This window comes from Leptodactylus fuscus, chromosome 8 (genome assembly GCF_031893055.1).
Source record: "Leptodactylus fuscus isolate aLepFus1 chromosome 8, aLepFus1.hap2, whole genome shotgun sequence".
NCBI lineage: Eukaryota > Metazoa > Chordata > Amphibia > Anura > Leptodactylidae > Leptodactylus > Leptodactylus fuscus.
In genome coordinates, this window is record NC_134272.1 from 16707023 (window position 1) to 16734425 (window position 27403).

The following is a 27403-nucleotide window of genomic DNA, read 5'->3' on the forward strand; positions in this document are numbered from 1 at the left end:
AGTGCCGGACTATAATTAAGTGCATTGAGCAGTCATTATTAACCCGCCATAACTCAAGCATTTTACCCTTTACGACTGACGTCCCCAATTCATTTGCACCAGCTTGTCGGAGATGACCACAAGTTATTTATGAAGTGACTGGGGGTCAAGTCAGAGTCCTGTAGATCTGGTCCTAACACCTGCCAAGGGGGCCAGGTATCAAAAATATTGTGTCCATATCAGACTTGACAACTGACACGTCGCCATCTTGGATTCCGCCAACACTGTCCTTATTGTAAAAAGGAGCCATTTGGATATTTTTCCCACCCCGGGAACTTGGCGATGGTGGTCCATACTAAGGTTCAGCATGCTGAGATTTGTAGTTCTACAACTGCTGAAGGGTCTTATGTTCCCGAAACCCGTGTAAACATGGATGTATTGCATGTGTGAATGAAATATCTGTGATACAGATAAGCGTCTCCTCATCACTCGTAAATCACTCCATCACTGCCCGGATGTTGTGTCCCTCCATCTATATGGCCACATATTATATAGCATACTATATCTACATGATAGTGACTGATCAGATCAGAGGAGCGGGCATGTTTGGTACTGTCTGATGAGCCGCTGTATCTAAGCCTAGCATATGGGTTGTGGCCTCTGCTGAGCCTCTGTATCTAACCTATTATGTGATACTGTTTACTTAGCAGCTGTATCTAATTCTGTTATGTGTGGTAATTTCTGTTGTATTTGTGTATCTAAGCCTATCACATGTGCTCCTGTCTGCTGAGCGACTGTATCTAAGCCTGTCATGTGTGGTACTGTTTGCTGAGCTACTATACTTATTCTTCTTTACTGAGCTGATTGAGCTAAGCCTGTCATATGTGACACTGATGGCTGAACCGCTGTATCTAAGCCAATCAGGTATGATGCTGTTGGCAGACCAAACATGTCAGACTTAGATACAGTGGCTCTGCAAGGCCAATGTAACTAATCCTATCATGAGTGATACTTTCTGTGTGCTTGCTAAGCCTATCACATGTGCTCCTGTCTGCTGAGCCGCTGTATCTAAGCCTGTCGTGTGTAGAACAGTCTGCGGATCTACTGTTCCTATTCCTGTTTGCGGAATTGCTTTATCTACACCTTAGATGTGTATCTAATCCTGTGATGTGTGATACAGTCTATGTGTGCTTATCCTGATGTGTGCTGTATCTAAGCTTATGTGTGATACTGTCTCCAGATTCATGTATCTAAGCCCAGCCTGTGAGATATAGTCTGCTGAGCTGTGTATCTAATATCAGTAGGTTTCGGCCTTAGCCATATTATATTATTTATTACTATGATTATTATTATGATACTTTACCTGGACTGTCCCTTTAAGAAATGACTAAACTCGCCACTACTGCTCCCATCATCTCCGCTCCTCGCAGCCATACCTTTACCACACCTTTCGTCTCATCCGAGGTCAGATCCCCTCTGACCCTCTCCTCCTCCCGCTCCTTCCGAGGAGCCGCTCTGAGGAATTCCAGGTGATCATTTCGTTTCCTAAGGACCTGGTGTGAGCGGGCTTGTGTGAACACGCGCACATGCCACCCAGACCTGGGCCGGTGACCCCAGATTTATCAATATGAGTGATCATTCCTTCCACCCCCTCCATGGGTGTACCTAAAAATCGGATTGCAAGAGCAGTGTGGACCAGGGAATACGATATGTCGTCTACCGCACCGTGTCTCCCTTGTTACCCAGCTCAACAGTTCGGTCTAAAGCTGGCCATATATATATATATATATATATATATATATATATATATATATATATATATATATAGGATCTTTGCTGGTCGTTTTGACCTAAGCCATCCATGTAAATACCGCAAACGTTAGTTTGTGATGCCATATGGCAGACTTGTTTGCCAAAATCAGATGCGGTGTAATGTTAGGCGGTACATCCCGAGCGTACTCAGGTCATGACGGGGTAGTCCCTAAACAGCTGGCAAGTAAATCTCACCCTGCCATATTTGGCGCATATTTTGTGCAAATATTTTTGTAGTTCTTGCAGAAAAATTTTAACGTCCCCCTTTAACGTCCCCCTTGACCGTTCAGTCTTGGTCCGCGAATGCAGAAGTCTCCGTCTATATTCGGTTCGTGTCCTCACACCGCTGAGCCTCCGGCGGGGATATTTCGGGCCGTGCAGATATGCTCTGAAGCCCAGGACTGGTTAATGCTCCGTATATTAAGAACTGTTTATATGATGAATAATAAAAGTCTTATTTTTAGATGCGAGGAAAATGTGGCAGAAACCGCAGGTGGGAGCGATAAATAATGGAGGGAAATCCAGATCTCATTACCTATATTTATAGAATTATAGGCGTTCTATGGCCGGAGTCTATGTGGGCAGTAAAACCGCAATATAGGAGGGGAGAGGGGATAAAAAGAAGGGTCGCTTATCATCATGGGGGTAACATACAGGAGGGTGGCTAACGTGTCTGGGTATATGTCAGGGCAGGACATGTCATATGTGTAACATGTACAGCTACACACAGGCACAGTAGGCAGGAGTGGATTTGGCATTTCTGGGGCCCCCCTAATAGTGCCCCCTTAGTGCTCTCATACACAGTATAATGCCCCATAAGTGACAGTATACTGCCCCTATTGAATCTATGCACAGTATAATGCCCTGTTAGTGTCCCATACATAGTATAATGTCCCCTTATAGCCCCATACATAGTATAATGCCCCCTCATTGGTCCCCACACTCAAATCAGCTGTAAGGCCTTGGCACTGCCATCATGGAGTGGCCTCAGTAGTTGCTGCCTGTTATGCCCAGATGCTGACGTTATGTGTGGGAGCACAATGGGCTGAAATGGAGGAGCCGGGAGAGGTAAGTATTAATTCATATCGGTAATTGGGGGGCCATCCTGATCTTGGGGCCTCATGCATTATTGCATGGTGGGTAACACTGCCCCTGGCAGTAGGTAAGTGCCCCTAGTCACCTTCTACTGTCTATTACTGCAGATTATATTCCCTGGGTTCAGGTGTGCACATTTGCGGGTGAGTGGCTGACAGAAGACAGTTCTATAGTCTCCCAAATGGCTGACAGTGGTTGTATCTTCCTATAGGAAGAGCAGCTCTGAAGCACAGACTGCTGCTTGTATAATGGACTGCTATGACCCAGCTTGACCAGAGGTGTATGATAATTTATATACCTGGATACCGAAGATGGATAAGACCGCGGTATCTCCTCGCCTGGTTGTTGCTGCCTCTTTCTAGAAGATTCTGCAGCCATAGCTAAATTATATTAGACAATAACCTGCTAATTGGTCAACCCCCCCCCCCCCCCCCTCCGGCCACCTCCATCCACGCCCCACTGCTAACCCCTTCCAGATGTCACACACAGACAAGATTACTTGCTCCATTGTCTTGTTATACAAAGTCGCCGTGCCCTGGAATCATCGACGCATTAAATGTCTGCCAAAAACTGAGATCCTGCCCCCAGATTATCTATGCATTGTGATGGCTACTGACTGCACGTCTAAAGATGTAAAAAAATAAAATAAAGGGGTTCTCTACCAGGACCCCCAGCATTTAGCTGATATCATTCTGTCTGCCCGAAGCTACCACTAGAGGGAGATAACTGTTAATAACACAGTATACGATGAGCTCCTGAGTTCCCCCTAGTGGTGGCCGCAGGCAGACTGAATGCTGTCATACACATCTATAGGGCTTGTGCTTGTCTGGTACTTTGATATTGACATTGACATTGTATAGTGGCTGTGTCTGGTATTGTAATTCAGCCCCCATGCTGCTAATCTTGCAGTTTGGCTGCTAAGGCTAATAATAGACTGACACTTGCCAATTTACACCTCATTTATGTCACTGGCCGGATTACAAAAGAAGATAACACCTCTATAGATAACACCACTGATCCATCATGACATCATTACAACAGATGATGTCATATCTTAGCTCCTCCCACTCCCTGCAGAGAGCATGTCTAGATAACTTTCCCACAGACTTCAATGAGTCAGCTTCAGACTATTGCTGCCTATGGCCATGACCGTGCTGTAAAGCAGATTGCTAAATGCTGTTAACAGAACAGAGGAGAAGCTCAGGCAAGATGGCCGCCCCCATGATCAAGGACAGAAAATAGAATAAAAAACTCATGATCTGGGATTAATAAATAATTACAAATATTGGTGACACATTCCCTTTAATACCATAGGCCTGGAAAACCTCAGGGGGAGTTTCTGTCCACTATATTAACTATGTGACATTCGGAGATGTTTCCTATTACCATCAGATAGCGGCGGACCACCACGTATGGAGGAAGGCCTGACGTCACGCGTGACAAGTCCCCTCTAAGTGTTCCCATGAGCCTCCCACGGCTCCTCTGATGCCTTGTGACCATGTTTGTCCTCCTCTCAGGGGGTAATACTCAGGGGGTAACACTTCCATGTAAACAATTAGCTGGGAAATTGTCCCCTTCTGAGAAACATCCTGATAAGATCAGGGAACAGATGGTGGTGAGGAGAGGAAGATGAGGTCACAGCAGCAAATGGACAGAAAACACCCAGCCGCCTGTTATCCCCATCATCCCAAACATCACAGCACACTATAGATACAGGCCGGCTCAGATAACAGCCCAGGGCGACCACACCGGACTGCCAGGTATCTAAGCTGCATAACCTCAGCCCAATGCAAAATCTGTGACAGGGGCCCCACTTACCTATAATATTGGCATCTTATGTAAACCTATCATGTGTGATACCATATCTGCTGAGTCTGTATAGCCACGCTCTATCATGTATGATACCATTTCACTCTGTATCTAATGCTGTCGTGTTGGATACTGTCTGCTGTATCTAAGCCGGCCATGTATGACACCTTCTGCTCAGCCTGTATATCTAACCCCTCATGTGTGCCAAGGCCTGCTAAGTTGTGTATCTAATCTTTTCTATGTGATATTGTCTGCTGAGATATACATATAAGGCACACTTGCCCCAGGCTCTCTGTTGTTTGGGTCTGCTGAGGGGGAGGGGGGGGGGTAATGGCGGTTACCTGTGGACATCCATGGACCCCATAGACTATAATGCGGTCCGCTGGGTTACCGCTGTGCAGGATTTTTTCAGCAGAATCTGTTGCAGAGACTCTGATGCAGATGTGAACCAAGTCTAAGTCGACATGTGAGTTCCTGGGTTGCGAAATGGGGTATCTAAACCTTTCCCATGTGATAGCGCTTGCTGAGCTGTGTATCTAAGCTACTCTTGTATGATACAGTTCTGAGCACCAGATGTCACTTTGGATACAGTTCTGACGTATAGGGCTGTGGGAATGTAATGTCTGCTTGTCTTACTATGTAATGATAAATCTTATCGCCGGCACACGACATCAGACGGATCCTGCGCTGCTTATCTTCATCATCATTACTACGTCATGTGACTCAGACACAGGGTCCTTTGATGTGGCCCTGGGAAAGCGATACTTCTCTAACACCCTATATGGATAACCAAGGACACAAAGTGACAGGATGTTAATGTTTATCACAAACCTGTGCTCTGTTTATGTGTCAGTCTACACTGTAGCTCTAGAATTCTCTTCACATGTGAGTATACTTTGAGTCTGGTAACATCGTCCTATAGAATATAATAGAGATTAGCTGAGGACCAAGGCTATTCGGGGGTCTTCTATGTCACGTTGTTTACCATTGGATTATGACCGTACATCCATCAGATGTGAATTGCGTCTATTTTCCATCTGTCTGATGTTTCCTATCAGTTCTCTCCTACAAGTTCATCATCGTACCAAAGAACGTTGGTTATCTTCCTTGTTTCCAAATTCCCGCAGTTCTACTTCCTGTTATTAAAAATGGATAGGAAATGGATGTGGACAGACGATAAGGGATTATCACCCATCATCCCCTCCTGCTGGGAGTAATGTAAAGCATGGCGCCCCTCTGACAGGAGGTCTAGTCTGGAGACTCCACCGTCCACTGTCTTCTTTCAGGAAGTTGAGGATCAGTTGGATGTCAGCTCTGGAGATTCTCCTTGAGTGTGCGCTGCTAGAAAGTGATCCTGTACAGACGGCGGCAGACTCGGCCTTAATTCACTTCCCCCCTTCACAAGACCTAAGTGGGGCTAAAAGGGTCATCCCGGGACGTCTGCTCCGCTTTGTTGTATCATTAACCATGGTGGATGGGGAGAGGGCCATATGTCCCGTCTCCTGGGGCCATGTATGGCTTAAAAGGAGTCTGACCACAAACCCCAACATATCACCCCAGCCCTATGGATAGACAGTTTAGGGTCACCTGAATCAGACAATGTTTTCCCCTTGTGAATCGCTGACTCCATTCTATAAAATTGAGCTCTTGGCGCAACGAGGAGGCCGCCATTACTCCGAAGCTCATTTGCATGTTAACAAAAACAGCAATATCTCGGCCATGGAGGCAGCGATTCACAAGGGGAAAAGAGCGTCTGATGTAGGTGACCCTAACCTATCCATCTGCATGGTGCGGGTGATATGATGGGGTCTGTTGAAATACTCCCTTTAAGCCCAAATAGGCCATCTTCTTTACAGACCACAATCATGGAGTAGACAGCCACCGCAATAGGCCTTAAGGTCCGGTTCATGGGGAACTTATTATGTTGTAATGTAAAATTTAGACCACCACGGGTAACCTCAGGAAAAGTACTAGCGAGACGTATAAACCACACAGCCCAAATCGACAGCCCAAAAATGTATAATACAAATATTAGTGAGACCCAAAACTTGTCTGCTATAGTGGAATGCGGTATATAGATGATGTTTTTTTTCTTATTGATAAATGAAGGGGTTAATTCCCCTATAGGGATACGGGGTTGGTGGGACCTGGCCACCTTGCAATACCAATATTATTAAGACCCAAAAATAATCCCGTTTGGTCCACAATTTGATCCAGATCTGTAACAAATGACAATATCATTGGTTTCTAAAGATGCTATACCATGTAGTCGGTACAGCGGGAGTGGGGGTAGGGGGTGGTATGTTGATGTTTTTATAATTTTTTAATTGAGAAATGAAGGGGTTAATTACACCTCACGTTCCTCCTGTTCAAACCCGAGCATGGTGGAATGAATATGGCGGTGGTGGGACCTGGCAGCCATATGTCTCAGGGCCCCCAGGGTAGACATTTTTGGGCACAATTGTTATAATTGTTTAGTTCCTCTTGTGTTTTTTTTTCTTTTATGTCTGAAGGGAAGTGAAGTCTCTGAGGTTTATTTTCTTCTACCATCTAGGGCTCGAGAGATCTCCTTTAACCTTTACATGTACCAGCTAATACTTAAAGGGAGTTGTCACCAGACCCCAGTATGTCACCCCAGCCCGCAGGTAGAAAGGTTAGGGTCACACGAATCACAAAATGTTTTCCCCTTGTGAATCGCTGCTTCCATTGCGCAGATATCACCATTTTTGTTAATATGTAAATAAGCTCCTTGGAGTAATGGCGGCCTCCTTGGTGCTCCAAGAGTCCAATTTTATATTGACAAAAACAGCGATATCTCGGCAACGGTGGCATAGATTCACAAGGGGTAAACCTAACCTATCTATGTGCAGGGCTTTGGTGATATTCTGAGGTATGGTGACACACTCCCTTTAAGGGCATTGATAATGGCAATAGGGTATATTGGTATTGTGACACTTTGCTGTCAGGGTACTGATCTACAAGTAAGCTGAGCACTTACCTCTGTAGTTTTTGAAGTTCTTCCATGGCCTGATTTTTTTTCTTGCTTGCAGTACCACTTTTCACCACAGCAATTCTTTCCATAGACTTCAATGCAACAGCTCCTCAAGTTTTAGTCCAAGGTGTAAGGAAATGTTTGCATATATCAGATATGGTCGTGGATTCCTCAGTTATCTCAGCAGCATCTTCTCAGTGTATTCCATGCGTCTTGTAAGTTCAGGTTGCCTAGTACATTACAATGGTGGTCACAATAACAGCAGTGCAGATTATTTAAGGAGAGCAGATGATCTTGTGATGGGCAGTAAGGAAAGGGGTGTGTGTGATACAAGCAGTGATATAATGTTAGGAGGTAATGGAGTTAAATAAGGAGCCCCAGCAGCACAGAGTATGTAAGGACAGTATCATTAACGAGGAATGGTAGTAAGTGTGAGATCGCAGATTAGTGTTACATAGACAAAATTGCAGCACAGAGGATTAAAGTGACACAAGACCTGGTGCAGAAGCAGTGCATTAATCCAGGCTCTTCTACTAGGGTTGACGACTGGGCATACATCCAATAGACACGGATATATATATATACTCCATCAGTGCAGTGGAGGTTCTGGGGCCCCACTTGCGTGTATGCACATGAACTCCTCCATCATCTCCGGCCGCCTGGGGGGTGGCGGTGCTTAGTGAAATCCATGTCATCTCATCAGATATTTACATATTTCTTCACCGAGTCGTGACCTACAGGGAGGGAGAACCACTGTCACCTCCACAAATCTATCATAATACTGGGAACACTATCAGCTGACAATCAATCCACCTCCCCCGCCTGCTGCAAAGATTCCCAAAGATACATCGTCTGCTCCATAATCATCAGATGTAACTGTAACAAATCCTCAGCTGTGAGAACTATAAGACTTATAAGTGACTTCACTTTCTGTCTATCTATTCTATCTATCTATCTATCTATCTCCTATCTATCTATCTATCTATCTATCTATCTATTTATCTATCTATCTATCTCCTATCTATCTATCATCTATCTATCTATCTATCTATCTATCTATCTATCTATCTATCTCCTATCTATCTATCTATCTATCTATCTATCTATCTATCTCCTATCTATCTATTTTCTATCTATCTATCTATCTATCTATCTATCTATCTATCTATCTATCTCCTATCTATCTCCTATCTATCTATCTATCTATCTATCTATCTATCTATCTATCTCCTATCTATCTATTTTCTATCTATCTATCTATCTATCTATTTTCTATCTATCTATCTATCTATCTATCTATCTATCTATTTTCTATCTATCTATCTATCTATCTATCTATCTATCTATCTATCTCCTATCTATCTATCTATCTATCTATCTCCTATCTATCTATCTATCTATCTATCTATCTATCTATCTATCTATTTTCTATCTATCTATCTATCTATCTCCTATCTATCTATTTTCTATCTATCTATCTATCTATCTATCTATCTCCTATCTATCTATCTATCTATCTATCTATCTATCTATCTATCTATCTATCTCCTATCTATCTATCTATCTATCTATCTCCTATCTATCTATTTTCTATCTATCTATCTATCTATCTATCTATCTATCTCCTATCTATCTATTTTCTATCTATCTATCTATCTATCTATCTATCTATCTATCTATCTATCTCCTATCTATCTATTTTCTATCTATCTATCTATTTATCTATCTATCTATCTATCTATCTATCTATCTATCATCTCCTATCTATCTATCTATCTATCTATCTATCTATCTCCTATCTATCTATCTATCTATCTATCTATCTATCTATCTATCTCCTATCTATCTATCTATCTATCTATCTATCTATCTATCTCCTATCTATCTATTTTCTATCTATCTATCTATCTATCTATCTATCTATCTATCTATCTCCTATCTATCTATTTTCTATCTATCTATCTATCTATCTATCTATCTATCTATCTATCTATCTCCTATCTATCTATTTTCTATCTATCTATCTATTTATCTATCTATCTATCTATCTATCTATCTATCTCCTATCTATCTATCTATCTATCTATCTATCTATCTATCTATCTATGTTATATTTATGTATTCATATATCCATTTATCCGTTTGATATCTATTTATGTAAACTGCCCTTCTTACTCCCCCAATCTCAACACTCGATGCTTTACAAGCCCCAATATAACCCAGCTTGTCCCCGGGGGGGGCTCTGGGGTCTGAGATCTGTTTATACAAAAGACACCACATCTCTATAAAGGGGGCAGTAACGGGAGAGCTGACAGACATATGTGCAGTACAGCTGTGCAGCGGCTCCTACATTCCTCCAGCACAGACCCCCATTGTTCCTACCTTTAATGGATAAAGGATATTGTGGGTTTTCTGGAAGTTCAGAGTTACAATGTTATTAAGTCAGGTTTTTGGCTGCCGTTCCCCTTTATGATAACACCTTATATGGAGTGACTTGGTATGGCCCACATGGAGCCTGATGTTCCTCAAGTAGAATCGCTCCTTTTCCTGTCTTGATAATTGCAGTTTTGTTCTTAAGTTTGTCTGTCTGAGGATAATAAATCTTGTAGGTGTCAAGGATGTTGTCTATGATGGTGTTCATGTCTACACTGTGTGGAAGCTTCTACGACTTAATCAGTGGGGTGCAAATAAGGTCATGGCTATGAAAGTCCATTATCTTAGAAGCAGGATGGGAACAAGAATCCAGGAGAGGGTCCTTAAACTTTAAGCCTATTTTTATCTGGAAACCTCAAAGGATACTGTGGTCCATGTGGTGGACACTAGAGTGACGATACTTAGATGTTAAATGCCTAGTCAACCAGCAAAGAAATTAGATGATGACCATGGCTATGATGGTCTAGATAAGTCAAACTTGTATTTGGGATTGGATCATCCGAAATCAACCTAGAAAGTTTGTTAAGTTTCCATCCACTTTTATTTACATGTCTGAAATGTGATGGTCTACACCCAAAAAAGTAGAAGATACCAGCAGAATTATGAATGAAGCTCTGAATGTATAAGACCTGATGTAGCACAAGGTCAATCAAACACGTTGAGTGATGAACTAAAAAGTTACTTCTGTCCTATTTATTAGTGGAAAGTTCCTTTCTTATGATTATCGAGACATCGTCCACCTTATTATTTGTATGAGACTTCACCACTCTTCTATTGTCTCCACAGCTTTGAAAAGATCGTTTGACATGGAGGACATTGATGACACCCCTGTGTTTTCCACAACTTCACCGCTTGCATCTCCTTTCAGTCCAAATCAACCTTCTGTGCCGAGAACAAGCAATGGGGACGGCCAGATATCTACAGGATCCCACCAGCCTCTCTACCAGTCCCGGATCCGTATCAGTTCCAGCTGTAGTCCATCCCAGAGTCCTGTTCTCAAATCCAGGATCACCAGCAGCTTGTCTTTTAACCGTGGGACCATGCAAATGGCTAAAGCGAATGGGACGGCAGGACAAGGTCTCACCCGAGTTTCTTCTTTCCAAACACGTCTCCATCCTAGTGGTTTTTCTTCTTCTGGACAAGGCAGTGACAGTGAGAGTCTTCACAGTTCCACCTCCAGCCTAGAATGTCCACTTCCAGCTAAACCATTCCAGTCACTCCGTCCTACACAGACATCAGTGGGTCAACATGGCTCTGGTATCACAATCACAAATGTAACCAGTCCAGTCCTGAAAAAATTCTCCTCACATGGGAACATGTTTCATTCTGAGATTGAGCGTCCAGGAGTTCGTTTGGTTCCAGTGGTTTCCAAGAATCATGGCTCTTTACCATCTCTAGATCTTCATATTGCTGAAGACCCCATTCCTGACCTGGTTCCTTCTCCAGATGCTGGATATCCACCATCAGAGGGATGGAGTTCACCATCACCAGACTATAAACGTCCTACGTCTAGGAATGCCGCATCAATCAGTCGTGAGCCTTCATTTTCCTCTTCCTCATCTTCATCACCACCTACCGAATGTACACCTCTCAACTGCAACTTGACCTCCTCACCTTCTCCTCCTCCAATATTTGGACCTGTCCAACCAGCCACTCTTCAGAAGTTCCCAGGGTTGCAGAGCTCTATAGGAAGATCAAATGGTACTGCTTCAGAACATCTTAACAGACCATTACCACGGACACAGCTAAGGGTCAACCTTCACTCCACAACTGGTGTATCTTCTAATCCTCCCAAGGAAAAGTCCGAAGTGGCCTTCAAGAGTGAATCTCAAGTTATACCAAGTGGTAGGACACCAATTGCCAGTAGTTTCACCAACCAAGTCAACCAAGTACCACCAACTTCAGGAATTTTGATGCAAGCGCCCCAACATGAATTTGGTGGAGAGTCAAACCGTGTCAATACTGTGAAGCCTTCAGAGGTAAATTCATCAACTGACAGGCTAAGATCTATGATGCAGAGGGCCAACTCCTTTAACAAAGCTGATAACGATATTGTACAAGGTCAGTGTGTTCGAGAGGACATGGTCATTGAAAAGTCAGCAGGTCGTGTAGCTGATCTCATAAAGAATGTACAAGAAACGTCAGCCCATGAAAAGTCATCCTTCTCGAATAGAATACAAGGAAATGGACATGTGCCCTCAATGTCCTATGTACATGATGGCCTGCAAAACCAGAGGCTCTCAGAAGAATCCAGGATTGGATCTCCCCAGATTAACCATTGTCTTCACAGTGAACCCAAGAGTAAGTTACCACCAGAGGTCCCCATGGTGGTGTCCTATAAAGAAGAAGATGTTCTGAGGAACGCCATGGAAGAAAAATTAAAGATCACAGATTCCATAGTAGAAGGTAAGAAACTTCAGTATAGTAGATCAATGGTGGTGCTCAAGATGGTCTTGAGGTCTCCAATCTCTTACTTCATCTCCTTTCTCTATGAAAGGAAAATTATGTCATGTGGAGATGTAGAGATGTATACAGGCTATCTGGCACTTGTATTGTATAACACGCAGCATGATTTTTCACTGTAAATCAGAAAATAATTACAGAAGTGAGTCACGGTCCTCCGAGGTGACCTCATCGCCCATCAACACCTCTGATTATGACTAACCGACCAATGAACGTTGACTCCGGGGACAATATAGTATCTGCTGGGTAACGGACATGTTCCAAGTACCCTCTAAAAAGCTTGGCTGCAGGAATAAACTCTAGTGACCCCTCTTATTTTTCCAAAGTGTTTCCAAAACGGACTTGGAAGGTTCCTTTAAAAATTGACAAGAAGGAAGGGGGGCTTGTGGTGAGTTGAAGGGGGGCAAGTCCAGACCTGCTTATTTTGAGAACAACTGCTGGCGACTCTCCCAGTTTTGGTGAAGGGAGGGAGAGGTATTTCTCCTGCACATCTATCTCGCCCCCTCCTCTTCTGGCTTGGCACAGGACGGCATCCCTTGCTTCAGATTGTCTCCTGGGCCTATAAGGGGAAAGGGGAAAGAGTGTGCAGAAGATGGGGGAAGCTAAATGCTCCGAATATCACCTACCTGACAAACAGATGTTATAGAAGCAGTGAAATAGACAGGACTGAGGACATCAAGGTCCTGGTATGAAGGTGACCAAAATATTGCCTCCTGGAGGATCTCCACGAGGTTGACCCACAAGACCTTAGGACCTATGATATCTGAATATACCAAACAGGAGGTATATGGGAGAGGGCCTTCAACACTAAGGGCTGGGATTAGTGATATTTCCTTTGAATAACTGGGCACCAAAATCTACTGAACCAGTTGACAGAACATCCATTAGTCATCATTGTAGTTGTGTTAGTGATGGGATGGGTGGGATGGGCTTGTAGGCATCTCCACTGACAATCCAAACCATCTAGATGGTCCCCTGCATAGGACCTTACAGTATTGTTAAAACCACTCATTCACTCACCCCACAACATAAAGTGGAAGGACTTTGGCCACATTTTTCTAACTTCTGATTTCCGTACAGTATAAGCCCTATCCTCCTGGACCAGATGCCCCTTTCTAGTTTTCAAGGCCACATGAACCAATCTCACGTGGAAGATTCCCCTCCATCTCCAGTGATTATACTATGATGGTGTATTGGTGACGCCCCAATGCATCAGTGAAAGTGCATCGGCCCTAATACACTGTTTATTATTACAGGGGATTTAGCTGCGAGTTTATTTATAAAACTCCTCAACACCCGGTGCAGCTGTACAAACAACCGCCACTTATTGTATGTCACACAATTACAGCACCCAGGTATTGTCCCTGCCGCAGCACAAAGCATCCTGGGAAAACACCTACTGCACACTGGAAAAATTAAGCCATTTCCAAACGTCACCCCTGACCCCTTCATTCCAGTCATTCCGGCTCCTGTCTCCAGAATAAATAATATCAATCGATTATAACAATTAATAGGTTAAAGGTGAACAACACATAGAGAGGGAGCGGGAAAGGGGGAGGGTATAGGTAGTATTATAGTAGTTATATTCTTGTACATAGGAGCAGTATTATAGTAGTTATATTCTTGTATATAGGAGTAGTATTATAGTAGTTATATTCTTGTACATAGGAGTAGTATTATAGTAGTTATATTCTTGTATATAGGAGCAGTATTATAGTAGTTATATTCTTGTACATAGGAGCAGTATTATAGTAGTTATATTCTTGTATATAGGAGCAGTATTATAGTAGTTATATTCTTGTACATAGGAGCAGTATTATAGTAGTTATATTCTTGTATATAGGAGTAGTATTATAGTAGTTATATTCTTGTACATAGGAGTAGTATTATAGTAGTTATATTCTTGTATATAGGAGCAGTATTATAGTAGTTATATTCTTGTACATAGGAGTAGTATTATAGTAGTTATATTCTTGTATATAGGAGCAGTATTATAGTAGTTATATTCTTGTACATAGGAGCAGTATTATAGTAGTTATATTCTTGTACATAGGAGTAGTATTATAGTAGTTATATTCTTGTACATAGGAGTAGTATTATAGTAGTTATATTCTTGTATATAGGAGTAGTATTATAGTAGTTATATTCTTGTATATAGGAGTAGTATTATAGTAGTTATATTGTATATAGGAGGTAGTATTATAGTAGTTATATTCTTGTACATAGGAGCAGTATTATAGTAGTTATATTCTTGTACATAGTAGTATTATAGTAGTTATATTCTTGTATATAGGAGCAGTATTATAGTAGTTATATTCTTGTACATAGGAGCAGTATTATAGTAGTTATATTCTTGTATATAGGAGTAGTATTATAGTAGTTATATTCTTGTACATAGGAGTAGTATTATAGTAGTTATATTCTTGTATATAGGAGCAGTATTATAGTAGTTATATTCTTGTACATAGGAACAGTATTATAGTAGTTATATTCTTGTACATAGGAGGTAGTATTATAGTAGTTATATTCTTGTACATAGGAGCAGTATTATAGTAGTTATATTCTTGTACATAGGAGCAGTATTATAGTAGTTATATTCTTGTACATAGGAGCAGTATTATAGTAGTTATATTCTTGTACATAGAGGCAGTATTATAGTAGTTATATTCTTGTACATAGGGGGCAGTATTATAGTAGTTATATTATTGTACATAGGAGGCAGTATTATAGTAGTTATATTATTGTACATAGGGGGCAGTATTATAGTAGTTATATACTTGTACATAGGAGCAGTATTATAATAGTTATATTCTTGTACATAGGGGGCAGTATTATAGTAGTTATATTCTTGTACATAGGAGTAGTATTATAGTAGTTATATTCTTCTACATAGGGGGCAGTATTATAGTAGTTATATTCTTGTACATAGGGGGCAGTATTATAGTAGTTATATTCTTGTACATATAATGCTGCAATTTTCAAATTCTATTTGTGGATCTTTGGTGTCCACCTCAATCCCCTGCACAGTCCCAGTGTCCGCTTCTTCCCCTGTCAGGCTTCAGTCTGCTCCTTGTACAATGTCTTTGAAGAATGTGGCCTGGCACCTCTAGGTATTTCCAGCCATACATGTAGGAACAGGTGCAGGCTCCACGATTATAGTATGGAGGGTGATGGCGGGCTGGATTCCAGGCACTTTGCATGTCCATCCATTTTCCTTTGTGGGGCTCAGTGACAGAATACTGTCAGTGAGTGACTTGTTAATTTGTGAATACCTAGAAGTCTAAGTTGACAGCCGCCATGAGCAGTAAGCCACACACCCCAGGGGATAGGAGACCATTTGTGGGATGACAGCGATACATGCAGGTCAGACAGATGAGAGACAGCCATAGGAAATGGAGAGGGCGCACGACTTGGAGGAACGGTGAGAGTGACGGCCAATCACGTCAAGTGGCGAAAGACGGGTGCTTAGTGATATGGTTACACAATAGGGAAGCAGTGCACAGTGGGGCACGAGCGGCCTCCTGTAGGAATGTTACATATGGGAAGCACGCCGTCTGCTCACTGTGGGATGATCCCAAGATTAAAAACAAAGATGGCCATATAACAAGTGCAGTGCATGATGGGAGATATTATTATGTGATTTACTGAGATTGATGTTCATATGGACGTCAACAACTGGCTGCAGAAATCATGGCGGAAGCTTCCACCGCCATCCGTCATGTCATGTCTGTATAGGAGGAAGATTTACACTGACATGGCAGAACGGTATTTCATAGAATAATATGGTCGTCTTAGGTGGAATTATACACTGGGCAGCGGCTACCTGGAGTATATCACTACAGCAGGGGAATGTGAATGGACTGGGGAACTGATATAGGACAGTATCACACATGATAGGCTTAGATACAGCTACTATGTAGTATCACACCTGCTGAGATTCCATACAGTGGCTCAGCAGACAGAAGCCATACATATTAGGATTAGATACACAGCTCAGCAGACAGTATCACACCTAGCACGCTTAGATACAGAGGTTCTGCAGACAGTATTACCCCTGATGGCTTAGATACAGTGGTGGAATTCATCAATTCCTCTACACCAGTTTCTGGCATAGAGAGATGATATTGTGGCGCACATTTAGCCCCAGGCCGAACGTTTACCGCAACCCCCCTTTTGCATGTCGCTCACCACATTATGTGAACATAGGTGGAGCAGGGTGGGCCACCGCAGAGGCACCTCAGCCTCATAAATTTATTATAACTCATGCCAGTTCCCTAGAACCCCTTCATACAGCGACCATGTCCTGCACCTGTCAGGGCCTTTATTAAGACTGGCATACAATACGCCAGTCTTACAATATCTGCTCTAATATGTTTAGATGCACTAACTCAGAATACTGTATCGCACATGAAAGGCTTAGATACATGTACATATATCTGCATGTATCTAAGCTCTAAGCTAAACATCACCAGGTCCCGTAAATACCCTCATGTCCCTGTCTGTGTTTTTTCCGTCTGTGAGGGTGTCTCTTCTCAGGGTTGCCTGTGTCTTGCTCAGTATTTGCACACCCATCATCCCTCCGCCTGTAGGTAAACACTCCCATCATTCACCGGCCTAGTGTAAAGTGATATTATACAGGGCTTACAAACAAATCCTGCAGCTTTATTTGTCACTTAGCGCCCTCACATCCGCTCTAAGGAGCCAATTACCCCTAGAGGTAGGTGAGATGCCCCAGTTACCCCCCCTGTCCTGATACAAAGGCTGCACTCTAGGAAGTCTGGAGTCAGCGCTCACACCCAGACTGGGGAATCCTACAGAATGATTAACCCTTAATGACTGACACAAAATCTATAAACTGCAGATAGCAAGGCGAGATCCACCCGGAGCTGTCATCGAGGCTGCGTCACCCGCCAAACGGAAGTCAGCTGACCCGTGGGAACGATCGAAGTTATGGACGAGGTCAGAGCGGAGAATATCATATAAAATGTACAATTCTCAATCAATAGTCGATTAAAATGTCCCTCCAGGCTGCTGCGGTGCCCCGGTAATTCACTGGAGCAGACAGACCAAATGTAGCGTTACAATGTATCAGTGGTGCTAACTGCACAGATACATTGTAACAAAGTGCAGCTGTGTGAGCAAGGTGAGGCTGAAGACCAATTCACTTACAATGAATGGTACAAGTGGTGAGAAATAAGGGCAGACACCGAAGATTAGAAGAGTCTTTCCAGGTCAGAGTTGTGTGGAAGCCAAAAATGATGAGAGTAGTAGTCCTATGTATATATATATATATATATATATATATATATATATATATATATATATATATGACAGACCCCAGAGCTGAGACTACCCCCAGGCCTCAAATATTGGATTGTTCTTCCAAAATTGTAACATCTAGACTCTGTAACAAAATGTAACATCTAGAAGTTTTGTTGAAGGATTATTAACCCCTTAATGAACCCATCATATAGTATTCTGGATTATAAAACAGTCAAGTGTATCCAGATCCCTATAGTGAGCGTAAATTCACAGTCCATGACACCCCTCGTGTCCTCAATAAAGCCTAATCCTGAGAGAACACTGCCGCCTAGTGACAGAAATGGGAACTGCGCCCCATAACCCTTCACTAGAAGGAGACTTCAGTCTGTTAAAGTGACATAATCTGGATGCAGATCCCATCACCGACCACTTGTGTGGACTCCATGGACTCTATCTGGGATTAGGAGAAGCCTGGAGGGGTAAACCAGTTACTTATTTAACTGCTTTTGGGATAAGGGCCAAGTGTGTGAGTCAGGGGCTGCCGAAAAACATCTGGAACTCGGTGAGGGACCTATCAGGAATCAGATGAGAGGCATTAAGTGGAATGCTCCAATGACATCAGACGCTGAACCCCCCCCCCCCCCATGTGCAGAATGGAACATCCTCTCCCGCAGATCAGTTAACCCTTCTCCAATGAAGATGCCAAATCCCTGCAAAACCAGCAGGCGGTATTACTCATGGTAGGATTAGATACACAGCTCAGAAGACAGTATTATACATGGTAGGATTAGATACACAGCTAAGAAGACAGTATTATACATGGTAGGATTAGATACACAGCTCAGAAGACAGTATTATACATGGTAGGATTAGATACACAGCTCAGCAGATAGTATATTAGATTCAGTGGCTCAGCAGACAGTATCACACATGATAGGATTATATACATTACGTCAGCAGACAGTATCACACTATGATAGACTTAGATACAGCTCAGCAGACATTATCACATGCTAGTTTTAGATACAGCGGCTCAGATGACAGTATCACACAAGATAGGATTAGATACAGTGCTCCACAGACAGTATCACACATTATAGGATTAGATACAGCTCAGCAGACAGTGTCACAGATTAGATACACAACTGATGAGGTTAGATATACCCTATAAACCTCTGTAAATGACCCCTGAAGCCGAGCATGCTGTAGACCAGTATACACCAGTACAGACCAGTAACAATATGTGGAGGATGAGCTGATTAATGGGAGATGATATGGAGAAGATGGAGGGGGACAGAAATATCTGAAATAGGTGGAAATGAGTGGCTGGGCCAGAACCCCTTATTATCCTGTCATCCTAGAATACAATCCTTCTACACTACACCAGTTATAGCCCCCACACCATCACTATAAGACTAGTGATATCTCCACCATAAGACCAGTGATACCCCCCACCTAAAGACTAGTGATACCCCCACCATAACACTTCTTATACCCCCACTATAACAATTCTGATACCCTCACCATAAGACTAGTGATATCCCCACAATAAAACTCGTGATACCTCCACCATAAGACTCACAGGTTCATACAGTCAAGTACTTAAAGGGCAAATCCATCTCTTGTTGACCTGCCTACATAAGGCTGTAGAAACACATATAGGTTTAGGTCAGGTTTTTTTATACCCTTATAGGCTATGTCTGTGGGCAGATCACTTACTTTGTCGTCCTCTCCAGTCAGGGGTCCTACAAATTAATGGGATAAAGACCGCCATTGGTTTGTCATCCTCTGGTATCAGATGGGCCACAAGTATTGAGACGCACAAGTTTCTAAGAAATTGCTATGTGACAGAACTGAGATCTTTGCCAGCCAAGAACTGATTGAGAATTCAAGTATAACTTACACTATGTTCACACCTTTGTTCGGACTTCCGTTCAGGGGGTCCACTTGGGAACCCCCTGATTAGAAACCTAATCAGTTACACTCGGAAACCTGCAGACCCCATAGACTACAAGGGGGTCTGCCGGGTTTCCACCCGAAAAGGGCAGAAAATGCAGAGGGAGAAGTGCAGTGCTTTGCTCTACGCATTTTTAAAGCGGAATGGGAAATTGAATCCCCAAGCGGAGACCGGGCGCAAGTGTGAACCCAGCCTTACACTAATTTTCTGCCATAACTTATCATGAAGGGGCCGGATCGCTATTCTGGAGAGGGATCTAAGAAATTCCCGCTCTCCTCACTCCAGTCGGGAATGTTATTAAGACTGGTGTAGGAAATGGCAGTCTTCATAAATTCACCCCAGTTAAAGCCAGATTCTAGACCTTCTCTATGTTTAGGTCAATGAACAATCAAAGCTGCAGTGTAAATCATGGGGGAGTCACTGGTCACATGTGTCTGTCTGAAGGTGTTGAGAGTAATAGCATTGTAAAGAATCCCAAAAATGTGCTTTAACCAAAAACATATCCATATAGGTGTGGACATGTAAGTGACCTTAAACTTCGACCTTGACAGGACGGGATGGGGGTCAAGTCCACGGCTGAACAGATGCGTAACACCTGGGGATGAGTCCTAGGAAGCTGTAATAACTTATAATTGTCAGGCCGGGGTAATAATGGAGTCATTAGGTTGTGGGAAGTCATTAACATGTAGAGCAGCCTGGGGGTGACCGGCCGCGCTGCCCCCTAGGGACCGGACAGCAAAGTCACCGGACGCCTGGACAGACTGAACATCACTATGGGTAAAGATTGAGCAAAACTAGTGCAGAGAAGTAGTCAAGGTTGCCCATGGCAAACAATCAGGTACTTTCAGTTTCCATAGGGCTTTTGAGAGGGTGTGGGTGCTATGGGTAACAGCGCCACTTTGCCTCCATCTTTGTGACATCTTATACTAGTTACCTGGACAGACGTAGACAAAAGGTTAGTAGAAAGTAAAATTGCGCAGTGACACCATAAAACACCCGGACGCCATATTTGCCGTATTTTTGGTCCTACTTTAAGGGTGAGGTCTAAATAGTCACCGAATTTAGATTTGTTCGATGACATGTCATCTCTATCTTCCTCATACGCGTTCACCAGTACTTTATACCAAAAATTGCGCTAATTCCTCCAACCTGGTAAGACGTCTGCGAAGAGGCTAAAGGTTATAATACGCAGTTAACCCCCGCATAGCCAGGCCGTGACTAAAGTAGTAAACTGGCCTGGTCAGTTAGGAGTTAATGGAAAAGTTTACAAAACTCGTGACACCCCCTCCTCAGAGTTTCTGGGTTATATCACGGCTGAGGCGAGGATTCCCTGCGGAAGGCGCAGATTGTCTGAGAGGGTCCTCCACGTCTACAGTCAGGGCAGGCGCTCCGCTTCTTAAAGAGACCTTACAAGGATTTGTTAATTCTTTCAGGTTTGACCATTTTAATAAATCTTTGCCCCTTCAGTTTCTCTGGGACACCCTTCCAAGCCGCCTTCTTTTACAGGGATACCCCCAACCCCTCAACTATAAATCTTTCGCATTACAGCTATATACTGATCTTGGGTTGCTATACAATAGTCACCTCCAGAGCTGCACCCACAATTCTGCAGGTTACCCTTTACAATGGAGCGGTGCGCTGTGGGAGTCTGGTTAATAATGACACAGTATTTCGCTTCTATGGCAGACGGCGCTTGGTCGCTACCTTGCTGTCTGTTTCTAATGGCAACCAGCAGAAATGTGAAGGCAGCTCTGGATGTGACTGGAAACAAAGATCAGCACCACAAAGTGTAGACGTGTGTCTGAGGCGCGCACTGCTAGACTACCTAAGGCCTGTGAGAAACGTCTCCTCTTACCTATCGGGGTTCTTGTGCATGATGCATTTATGGGGGTACCTGTACCTGAGAGACCCTTATGGGGGTACCTGAGATACTTATAGGGATACCTGTACCTGAGACACTTATGGGGGTACCTGTACCTGAGATACTTATGGGGGTACCTGTACCTGAGACACTTATGGGGGTACCTGTACCTGAGATACTTATGGGGGTACCTGTACCTGAGATACTTATGGGGGTACCTGTACCTGAGATACTTATGAGGGTACCTGTACCTGAGATACTTATGGGGGTACCTGTACCTGAGATACTTATGAGGGTACCTGTACCTGAGATACTTATGAGGGTACCTGTACCTGAGACACTTATGGGGGTACCTGTACCTGAGACACTTATGGGGGTACCTGTACCTGAGATACTTATGGGGGTACCTGTACCTGAGATACTTATGAGGGTACCTGTACCTGAGATACTTATAGGGATACCTGTACCTGAGACACTTATGGGGGTACCTGTACCTGAGATACTTATGGGGGTACCTGTACCTGAGATACTTATGAGGGTACCTGTACCTGAGATACTTATGAGGGTACCTGTACCTGAGATACTTATGAGGGTACCTGTACCTGAGATACTTATAGGGATACCTGTACCTGAGACACTTATGGGGGTACCTGTACCTGAGATACTTATAGGGATACCTGTACCTGAGACACTTATGAGGGTACCTGTACCTGAGATACTTATGGGGGTACCTGTACCTGAGATACTTATAGGGATACCTGTACCTGAGACACTTATGGGGGTACCTGTACCTGAGATACTTATGGGGGTACCTGTACCTGAGATACTTATGAGGGTACCTGTACCTGAGATACTTATGAGGGTACCTGTACCTGAGATACTTATGAGGGTACCTGTACCTGAGACACTTATGGGGGTACCTGTACCTGAGACACTTATGGGGGTACCTGTACCTGAGACACTTATGGGGGTACCTGTACCTGAGATACTTATGGGGGTACCTGAGACACTTATGGGGGTACCTGTACCTGAGATACTTATGGGGGTACCTGTACCTGAGATACTTATGGGGATACCTGTACCTGAGATACTTATGGGGGTACCTGAGATACTTATAGGGATACCTGTACCTGAGACACTTATGGGGGTACCTGTACCTGAGATACTTATGGGGGTACCTGTACCTGAGATACTTATGGGGGTACCTGTACCTGAGATACTTATGAGGGTACCTGTACCTGAGATACTTATGAGGGTACCTGTACCTGAGATACTTATGGGGGTACCTGTACCTGAGACACTTATGGGGGTACCTGTACCTGAGACACTTATGGGGGTACCTGTACCTGAGATACTTATGGGGGTACCTGAGACACTTATGGGGGTACCTGTACCTGAGATACTTATGGGGGTACCTGTACCTGAGAAACTTATGGGGGTACCTGTACCTGAGATACTTATGGGGGTACCTGAGACACTTATGGGGGTACCTGTACCTGAGATACTTATGGGGGTACCTGTACCTGAGATACTTATGGGGATACCTGTACCTGAGATACTTATGGGGGTACCTGAGATACTTATAGGGATACCTGTACCTGAGACACTTATGGGGGTACCTGTACCTGAGACACTTATGGGGGTACCTGTACCTGAGATACTTATGGGGATACCTGTAACTGAGATACTTATGGGGATACCTGTACCTGAGACACTTATGGGGGTACCTGAGATACTTATGGGGGTACCTGTACCTGAGATACTTATAGGGATACCTGTACCTGAGACACTTATGAGGGTACCTGTACCTGAGATACTTATGGGGGTACCTGTACCTGAGATACTTATAGGGATACCTGTACCTGAGACACTTATGGGGGTACCTGTACCTGAGATACTTATGGGGGTACCTGTACCTGAGATACTTATGAGGGTACCTGTACCTGAGATACTTATGAGGGTACCTGTACCTGAGATACTTATGAGGGTACCTGTACCTGAGACACTTATGGGGGTACCTGTACCTGAGACACTTATGGGGGTACCTGTACCTGAGACACTTATGGGGGTACCTGTACCTGAGATACTTATGGGGGTACCTGAGACACTTATGGGGGTACCTGTACCTGAGATACTTATGGGGGTACCTGTACCTGAGATACTTATGGGGATACCTGTACCTGAGATACTTATGGGGGTACCTGAGATACTTATAGGGATACCTGTACCTGAGACACTTATGGGGGTACCTGTACCTGAGATACTTATGGGGGTACCTGTACCTGAGATACTTATGGGGGTACCTGTACCTGAGATACTTATGAGGGTACCTGTACCTGAGATACTTATGAGGGTACCTGTACCTGAGATACTTATGGGGGTACCTGTACCTGAGACACTTATGGGGGTACCTGTACCTGAGACACTTATGGGGGTACCTGTACCTGAGATACTTATGGGGGTACCTGAGACACTTATGGGGGTACCTGTACCTGAGATACTTATGGGGGTACCTGTACCTGAGAAACTTATGGGGGTACCTGTACCTGAGATACTTATGGGGGTACCTGAGACACTTATGGGGGTACCTGTACCTGAGATACTTATGGGGGTACCTGTACCTGAGATACTTATGGGGATACCTGTACCTGAGATACTTATGGGGGTACCTGAGATACTTATAGGGATACCTGTACCTGAGACACTTATGGGGGTACCTGTACCTGAGACACTTATGGGGGTACCTGTACCTGAGATACTTATGGGGATACCTGTAACTGAGATACTTATGGGGATACCTGTACCTGAGACACTTATGGGGGTACCTGAGATACTTATGGGGATACCTGTACCTGAGATACTTATGGGGGTACCTGAGATACTTATAGGGATACCTGTACCTGAGACACTTATGGGGGTACCTGTACCTGAGACACTTATGGGGGTACCTGTACCTGAGATACTTATGGGGATACCTGTAACTGAGATACTTATGGGGATACCTGTACCTGAGACACTTATGGGGGTACCTGAGATACTTATGGGGATACCTGTACCTGAGATACTTATGGGGATACCTGAGATACTTATGGGGATACCTGTACCTGAGATACTTATGGGGGTACCTGTACCTGAGATACTTATGGGGATACCTGTAACTGAGATACTTATGGGGATACCTGTACCTGAGATACTTATGGGGGTACCTGTACCTGAGATACTTATGGGGGTACCTGTATCTGAGATTCGTATAGGGTTATCTGTAGCTGAGACACTTATGGGGACCTGTACCCGAGGCAGAGGCACTTGTAGGGTTATCTGTAGCTGATACAATTATGGGGGTACCTGTATCTGAGATACTTATAGGGTTATCTGTAGCTGAGACATTTATTGGGGTACCTGTGGCCGAGATACTTATGGTGACCTGTAGCCGAGATACTTATGGGGACCTGTACCCGAGGCAGAGGCACTTGTAGGGTTACTTGTAGCTGAGACACTTGGGGTTCCTGTAGCTCAGATATTTATCGGTGTAACTGGGACACTTATTATGACAACTTATTTTATCATCCTCAAGCGCCATTTTGAGACACTGCCATAGATAATATAGGTCAGGTCAGCCATGTTGTCAGCCATGTTTACTTCAGGGTCCCTCGTTCACACACTATTATTACACAGGACAGGCAGGACGTGGTATTATCCAGCAATGGCGGCTGAGGTGTCTGGATAGAATACGTGCGGCGCAGACAGGACGGGGCCTTTGTTATGGTGGAGCTGTGTTTGCTCACGCCTGTGGGAACAGAGGCTGAGAAGAGCCTGATATAAAGAGGCCTTGTCTCCCCTCACCCCTCCTGCCTGCGCCCTCACTGTATATTTTCCTGTCAGACACTTTTAAACATGGCTGCCATCTGGCTTTCCATAGAGTGCTATAGTGGATAGTAAAATAACAATACAGCGTAGTGTTTAATGTATGGAGCCTGCTCCTCATCACAGACCGTCATGGCTGCCGAACCTGACCTGACAAACGGACACAGCGGCAGTTGGAGATCACATGACAGCCGATGGAAGTGACATGGATCCAAGATACCATCACCTCAACAACTAATAGGTACCTTAGCGATAATTGCCCCTATTTTATAGGTTCACCCCCAGTTTATCCTGTGTGGGGTACTCAGAAATGTCACCAGTACGTCTCACACAAGGTGAGAGGTTATCGGACAGGGTTACGTGTTGGGTGATGATGTCGTAAGATGACATTTCCATTATTATTTACCTATCTGACTGATCTGTGTGCAAAATTATTCACACCTCTCTGTACTGTCATAAACCGCAGACCTCCATGCTGGATCATACGGAGTCCCCTGTTTTGGCCGCGCTACCACTTAAACTAGAAGTCAGTAAGTGCTGCCAATGGCGACCATCAAAGGCCTGCTATGGGTAACAGCACCAATGACATTTTGCAGAAAGGGAGGCCCTGCCTCAGTTCATTCAATAATATCCAATGTGACGCTGCAGTGCCCAGCACCTCCTGTAGGTGGCAGTATAGTCCTAGCTGATTTATAGGATCAGCACACACACACATGATCTTCTGCTGTCACATATAAGACACCATCCACACAATAAAGAGATAATTATGTAATTATTAATTATACGCTGCTTCATATGTCACATATATATCACCCCAGCGCAGGGAGAATCCATATATTGTGTGCCCTTTTATTATCTTGTGATCTCCAGCCTGACCACCAGTCCAGAGCATGCCCTCCTGGGTAGACAAGATGTCAGTGCCTCCTGAGTGCAGGACTTCCTGTGTACTACAGGACCACATCATCACCTGTCAGATCCCTCCCCTTCTTACCAAGCTCCACCCACAATAAATGTCCCCACTCATAGACTACTTCCTTAGTTAAGGAGCAGGAGTGCTGTGATATAATAGGAGAGTCCATATAGTGATTATCTACAGAGTTGTAAGGGCCCCTTCACATGACGTAAGCGCGCCGCTGATTTAGACACGTATACATGTGTCCGAGCACGGCGCTTCAAAACAGAGCCCATTGATTTCAATGGGAAGCACGGGTATATCGGCATATACGCGTGCTTCCCATTGAAATTAATGGGCTCTGTTTTGGAGCGCTGCGCTCGGACACGTGTATACGTGTCTAAATCAGTGGTGCGCTTACGCCATGTGACAGGGCCCTAAGACTTCTCTGACTCGCAGTGTTTATGTGTGCAGAACCTTCAGTGTATTCTATGACATAGTGCTTCACACTGACTCTTTTTATTGTGCTCTGTCCAGAACCTCTAGAACACCATTTGACAAACAGCTTCCCCATTGCTCCCCTTGATTCACGCTGTCTTGTCTGTGAGTGCTTTGTGCAGAACCTCCATTGTATCCTATGGCATACATTTTCACACTGCTTCTGTTTATATACACAGCTCAGCCGACACACTCACATAGGATATGATTAGATACACAGCTCAGCACAGTATTACACGTGACAGGCTTAGATACACTGTTCAGTAGACAGTATCACACATAATAGCATTAGATATACAGATCAGGAGACAGTATTATACAGGAGGTGATCACGGCTATTGGATATAGAGTATATTTCTCATTGATCTCGGGGGAGACATAAGTAGAGATGTGACCTGTGAGATCCCATTGTTGCCCCCTGTGGGAGGTCTCACCGGATGTTTAGTTTTAGCATCTGACTTACCATGAGACAGGAGGCGCTATTAT

The 27403-nt window shown here is 43.8% G+C and overlaps 1 protein-coding gene across 1 annotated transcript in view; it reads left to right on the plus strand.

Annotated features, from left to right (window-relative positions):
• Positions 1–27403, plus strand: part of SEPTIN12 (septin 12) — a 69374-nt gene that overhangs the window by 23323 nt on the left and 18648 nt on the right. Inside the window, exon 2 of the mRNA XM_075285399.1 lies at positions 10907–12526. Within this exon, the coding sequence (XP_075141500.1) occupies positions 10907–12526 (1620 nt within the window). The remainder of the gene's footprint in view (positions 1–10906; positions 12527–27403) is intronic.